The sequence below is a fragment of the Drosophila biarmipes genome, chromosome 2R (genome assembly GCF_025231255.1).
Source record: "Drosophila biarmipes strain raj3 chromosome 2R, RU_DBia_V1.1, whole genome shotgun sequence".
Classification (NCBI taxonomy): Eukaryota; Metazoa; Arthropoda; class Insecta; order Diptera; family Drosophilidae; genus Drosophila; species Drosophila biarmipes.
The window spans coordinates 2,256,348-2,263,023 of NC_066615.1; the positions used below are offsets into that span (position 1 = coordinate 2,256,348).

Here is a 6,676-nt window from a genome sequence, read left to right on the forward strand (position 1 = left end):
ATTGCTTAAACTAAGGATGCATGCCCAGTTAAATGGTGAAAGTCTAATTCCCTTAATTCTGGCTTGTGAGTTTTTAAATATCGAATTTGCTTTGAAAAACGATTGATTTCGTCCCTATGGTTAATTAATGGCATATCGAGCGGGTTCCAAATAATCTTTGGTATTTCGCTAACTTCTCCAGTGAGACAAAGCTAAGGGTCCCGATCTTTTAATTGAATAGTGTGTTGAGCAACCAATATTTTTTCATCAGTTCGAGCATTTTCCTTGTTCAAGTAAATCTACTATCCCTATTTTTGAGTAGCTACACTGAATTCTAGCCTTAGCATTATTTTGAACCTTAAAATGCTAACTACTTTTCTTTTCTAGGTCAACCCAATATGACTTACTCTCTGCAATCGATTTATAACTACAGTTCGATGCCTTTTTTGGTTTGAGAGGTTTAATCTCACAACTATTGCTGGCCAACATCCATCACAATATCTTTTATTCGACTGCCACCTTTGACATTCATTAATAGTAGATTCTGCCATAAGGTGATATGCATCGATCTCAAAATTATAAATTAAGTACTAAGAATCTACATGCACTGTAATCATGCGGTCGTCCAATTTAACCGGAACTGGGAAACTTTTATAAAGTGCAGAAGCATGTCTACCAAACAAAGGTATTTTGGCATTAATTATTAATTTTTTATCCACAAATAAACCTCTAGCCGTCAATAATGTGTAAACTTCCTTTAATTCTGTGCCTGTTCTTTTTTCCCTGGCAATACTAAATTTTCAGACAAACTGTCTTTAATTCTGGAAATCTCACTCTTTAGCTGACTAGGTCTTAATATGTTTGTATAAAGTCAGCCATGATTTATGTCTATTAGCAGGCTTATGATACCATATAATGTTACTAAGTTGTTTGGTTATCATAAAAAGTTGATAGACTCTTTGTACACATAATAAGATTCTTGCAATACCGCTGTCATGTTCTTAATTCTTTCGTTCATTCCTTTAAAATTTGAGTTAACTTCGTCAGTCGTATTCTTTAAAATGTTAGACATAGAATCCAACAAGGAAGTCTGTTTTATATCTAGCTCGTTAAGGCTATGCTGATTGTTTAATAAGTTTTAATATTATCCTCCTTTTGTATCCTGTCGTCTTCGTCCATTATTCCAAATAGAATTTGATAAAGCGATCCCATAAAACCAAATGGAGCGCGGTTACTTCTTGATTTTCCCTGAGCCATAAAAATATTATTATTTCCTTCTATGTCTGAGATCTGCCTTTCTGTGTTACTCAGAACTAAAAGGCATTGATCCTCCAAACTATGAAGCCTTTCGCAAATTACCTTCATGGTTGGTATTAATTCTTTACCTTTTTTAAGCATTTCAAAGTGAACGTCCGTATTGCTTCCGATCTGGCTATGTTCACACCACTGTGTTATTGTTGCATCAACTTCTGCGCAAATTCTTGCTGTTGAGCCTACAATGTTTCAAAATTAACTTGGCTGTCAGTCATTGTATGTCTTTTTGCGTTCGATCACTATAGTTTCAGTCTATCGACACGAATTACAAAACGAAATTTTGCGGCACGTTTTTTTATTTTTTCACTCGTCGCCAAAAAATTTTATGGTCCGATTGAAAGGAAACGATAGATCAGGTTGAGATAAAATGTCCAACTCACTTTATTCGGCTCTGTATAGCTGTGTTATTTTTGGTATGTTTGAGTGTACATAAAAACAGAGAACATCGATAAAGTAATCGGCAAATGGCCAAGATTTCGTGATTAAGATACATATCATAAAACATCTCCTTTTTTTTTTTCTTTTTCCATGATCCACTGTCAGATCCTTTAAGAATGGCTCTATGTCAGCGCAGCGTCCAAGCATTGGAGAGCAGAGGTACTCGAGGCGCACTGTCCTACCGACGCCGAGTCTGCCGAGGAATTCACCCTCTGAAAATGAGTACTGCGCGAATTGTCTCGCATTCGAAATGGAACAGACGAGGCCATGACCGGTGCAGGATTTGCAAACGAAGTCACCACACGCTACTCCGTATGACAGAGCCTCCCAGTACCCAGCGGCGTTCCGCTGCTCAACGACGGACCGCTTCTCAGCAGCGTTCGCGCCGGCAAGATCCACAACCCGCCAAGCGCTTGCCCCTCCAAATCGCTCGGCATCCTCCGCTTCTCGACAGCGCTCGCGCCGGCAAGATCCGCGAATTCGCAGAGCGCTCGCTTCTCCGCCGCGCCATAGTTATTCTGGAGACCGGGCTGAAAACCTTTGTCATGGCCGCTCTCATTGACCCGTGCACTCCGACGAGCTGCATTGACGCGTCCCTGGCGTCCGCCTTTCGGTTGCCGACAACCAGTGTCGGCGACGAGAAGGTTTGGACGGCGACGGTTCGGTCGAAGGTCAACGAAGGTACCAAGCTGGAGGTAATCCTGAAGGTTAAGCCGAACGTCCGCATCCGCACCCCAATCCGAGCGATCCCTGAGATGGTCGTCGAGAAGTCTAAGGATCTCCCGTTGGCTGTCAAGTGGTTCTACCTGACGGCAACGATTTCCCTGATCCTGGGTGCGGAAGTGTATTCATCTAAGTCATCCAGCCAGGGTTCCATCTGGTCGACGAAGGACGAAGGCCCGTGGCCCAAAAAACAACATTCGGCTGGAACCTCTCCGGGGCCTGCAACCAGGGCCAGTGATGTTGCAACTCCAGTGTTTGCAAGGGGAGCGGAAAGTGCAGGCCGCGAAGCACCCGCTCTGGATGCTTGCGCTTCCAGGCTTTCCCGCTGTCCCGCTGTAGGCAGTTCGGTATTGCCGCCATGTCCAGCCACCGCCCCACTACCAGCGCCACCACTACCAGCGCCACCACAGACCCACCGCTAGCCCGCAGGCGTACAGTATTTAACAAAGAAACAGGAAAAATAGTAGTCTACGCATGAAAAAATATAAATATAGCAAAAGTCAAAACAATTTTCAAATTAATCATGTGGAACAAAATATTTTATTGAAAAGAAATTTCCCCACAAATTTTAAAATAAACAAGAAAAGAAGTTAACTTCTTAATTTATACACCCTTACAGTTATAAAAAATAATCAACATTAGTAAGACCATTTTAAATTTTTAAGAATTTCTGCTAGTTTTAGTGATATTAAGATAAACTATTTCATTATTTCTCTGTCCGTTTCTTTGACAGTTATATGTTAGAATCGTCCCATTTTTTTAAATTAATTCGAAAGTCTTAAAAATATAAAATATGATATCCCCAATATAATAAGATAATATGTCAAGCAAGGAAGAACGCTATAGTCGAGTGCCTGGACTATCAGATACCCGTTACTCAGCTTAATGGAGCAAAAGGATAATGGATATATATAAGCAGCAATGCAGTAGGTATTATGTGGACGGCTGATAGACAGCGTTTAAGCCCATTGAGGGCGTTAGAGTGGGCGTGGCACATTTTTTAGGTCAGTCGATAGGTATTTATGAGACAAGCACATTGTTTTGGGGAAGACAACAAATTTTTCAAATTATTCGGGTCTTCTGAAATTGGACAAAGTGGGCGAGAATTTAGAACCGCAGACATTTCGTATACGAGAGTTCGAAGTTCATCGAATGTCAAAATTTTGGGGCTGACAACTCTGTAATAATGAAATTTGCTTTCATGGCCGCTTCCCATAACCCGCCAATCGTCCTCCAATTCCCAAAAGTCCATCGTTTCCAATCCTGGGGTTTAGAGACAGCAGCTGGCTCCCTTTTTGTAGAGGCTTGTTGACGTTAAGTTCGCGTATCTCCTGAGCGAAATTGGACAACTGAAGAATGCGTGATTCATCAATAAAACCTTGTACTGTGAGGAGACCGACTCGTCGAGGACAATCCTTTTTCCGAAGCGAGACGAAACGATATATAACAGGTGTTTTTTTTAGAGCTATAGAACTTTAAGTTGCAATAAAACAACGATGGATTATTCGATTGACATGAATTTTTTTTATTCGAAAGATAATTTTGTGGCATTACATAAACACGCCACGGCTGGCTCGGATGTAGTCCAAACTGGACGTCCAATTTCCGTCCGCTTATTGGCAATAATACGGCGAATGTTGTTTTCCAAATGGTCAAGCGTTTGTGGCTTATCCGCATAGACCAATGACTTTACATAGCCCCACAGAAAGTAGTCTAGAGGTGTTAAATCACAAGATCTTGGAGGCCAATTTACAGGTCCAAAACGTGAAATTAGGCGGTCACCAAACGTGTCTTTCAATAAATCGATTGTGGCACGAGCTGTGTGACATGTTGCGCCGTATTGTTGGAACCAGAGCTCCTGGACATCATGACTGTTCAATTCAGAAATGAAAAAGTTAGTAATCATCTCTATACGATGACGATAGTAGAGTCAGACCAACTGTAAAAGTCACAGGGTATGGCGAAAATGTGCCTTATACTGGAGACGAGTTCTGCCAGTAGTAAAGCAGCCGACAACTCCAATTTAGGTATAGTTAGCGTCTTCAGTGGTGCTACTTTAAATATATTAAATTTTACATATATCCCCGCAGAGTGCAAACCTGAATAGACGAAAACGAACAATTGTGTTGAAGAATTTTGGCTGAATTGTAGGGCCAGTTAGGAGCAAATTGTTAAGCGATTGTCCTGAAGTGCTGTTCGCCGATCCATCGAACGTGACACAAAGTTTTGTACTGCGGCTATCCAGCTTCTGCACGCAATGATGGGCCAAAAATAATTGCTTATGTTGATCCTGTTGGGAAGCCAACGACATATGGCCTAGATCGATATATTCTTTCAGGAATGCTCTATATTGAATCTTTAGGAAAGGATCTCTTGACAGTTTTCTTTTTCTCAGAATCGTTTTACAGCTTCAGTGAGAGACTTATCTACAGTTTCATATGTATTCGGCTTGACTGACGTAGCTATGGTACATACTTCTTTTCTTTCGCTTGTCAGACCCCAGAAACGATCCAACCAAGTTTGGTGTTCTGCAGAGTCGGCAGCCTTTCAGATAAGTGAATTTTTTCATGCAAATCGAATCAAAAAAATTCTTTCTCCAATCAGCATATCAATTCGAAAATATATTTGGAAATATCTCAGAAGCATTTATATTGAACTCCGGTTGATAGTCCGTAATTTTTATTCCAGATATTGATACATGCGACGATTATGACTTGAGCTGCAACTGGCCTGCAAAAAGAGACGAAATTAAGTTGCGATGCTGAGTCGAGTATAGCACGGTATGCGATGAAAGAGCCAGCTCGATTTTTTACAAAGACAAAACAAAGCTGTGGCAAGCAAGACGTATTGATTGGGATATTGTGTGCTATTTATGATAGATCGAGAGTATGATGATGTGGGCGAACTTGCAATTAATGTTGACGCTTGCGGAGATGGGTTAAGGTCGCCTGATGAAAATGATGCTAAGGCACCTGTGGGCTAGGCGTCAAATGAAAAAGTGTGTGGTGCTTCATATGACAAATTTTTCAATTGCCCGACTTGCTCTTCTGCAAGCCATGACCCTTCCACAAGCAATTAAGGTGTACGTGCAATTTCTTGGCCTCTTTGTAGCGCAAGCTAGGAGAAAGATTTAAGAACCTTGTGCATTTTGGCAAATAATTATCCCTTCCCTCGCAAAAAAAAAAAAAAAAAATACATACAAGTTTATCGGAGTTCGTAGATGCCGCAATGAGTACGCTTTGCTTATGTTTATTCGTTAGTCTTCCAATCTGATCGCCTGGCGTCTTCGTTACCAACGCGCTATCCAAATTTTCCATCAATCTGCATCGTTTTTCCAAAAAATGAAGCCATAGAGGTCCATGTTGACAAATGTTGGATGACAATTCCTCTTCCCAGCGCTCCAGAGTTCTCGAATCTAGCTTAGAAGCCACGATGTAAATTAAAAATCCATCCAGAATTTGGTCTGAGGTAGCGAGCGTCCTGATCGCTCGCAGACGAGAGTTCATATTATCGCTTAGTTCGCGAAGGCCTTCAGCAGATCCCATTTCAACACCATTTAACCCAAATATCGCCTTACGTGTGCCTGCTGTATTATAGTTCGCTGTATCCAGTTCAACTTCGTCAGTCAATACGAACGGCTGTGCTTCTCTTGTGATCGATCAAAGAAAAACCTTCAAGTACCCGAAGTGAATCAACCAGGGAATGTTTTTATAGATCTCTTATCTTATCGAAAGACAATTTGACAGCCACACGTCAATCAGAAAGTGCAGCTTAAGTCGCTAATAATGCTGGACCCCCCCTAGAAGAGGCCCCCCGCACCCGACGGGAAGTACCTCGTCATGACCAGATCGGACAACCAACCTTTAGCAACACATCACCGTTCTTGATTAAGAAGACTATAGACTCTGCCGTAGGTGGAGAAGTCGCAGAATGCAAAAAAACTAGGGACGGAAACCTTCTGATTAAAACGAAGAACAAACTACAAGCTGAACAACTACTCAAACTTACCGCAATACCTTGCAACATCCCAATCCAAGTGTCAGAACACAGATCGCTTAACTCCTGCAAAGGAGTTATATACTGCAACGACTTGAGAGGCATTGATGAGGCAGAAATATTGCAGAACTTAAAATCCCAAAAAGTAATAGAAGTTCACAAAATTACAAAAAGGGCAAGCTTTGGTCTAACCAGCGAAACGGGTCTCATAATACTGACATACTCC

The 6,676-nt window shown here is 41.5% G+C and overlaps 1 protein-coding gene across 2 annotated transcripts; it reads left to right on the forward strand.

Moving 5' to 3' along the window:
• Positions 1 to 522: 522 nt before the first annotated feature.
• LOC127010488 (uncharacterized) lies at positions 523 to 2,977 on the forward strand. 2 transcript variants are annotated; one of them, XM_050887921.1, is made up of 2 exons: positions 523 to 664; positions 1,837 to 2,977. In XM_050887921.1, the coding sequence occupies exon 2, from the start codon at positions 1,848 to 1,850 to the stop codon at positions 2,874 to 2,876; it is 1,029 nt and encodes a 342-aa protein (XP_050743878.1). In that variant the 5' UTR covers positions 523 to 664; positions 1,837 to 1,847; the 3' UTR covers positions 2,877 to 2,977. The 2 variants fall into 2 exon arrangements, with proteins under 2 accessions (XP_050743878.1, XP_050743877.1); XM_050887920.1 differs by lacking the exon at positions 523 to 664 and adding an exon at positions 1,612 to 1,706.
• The last annotated feature ends 3,699 nt before the right edge of the window (positions 2,978 to 6,676 follow it).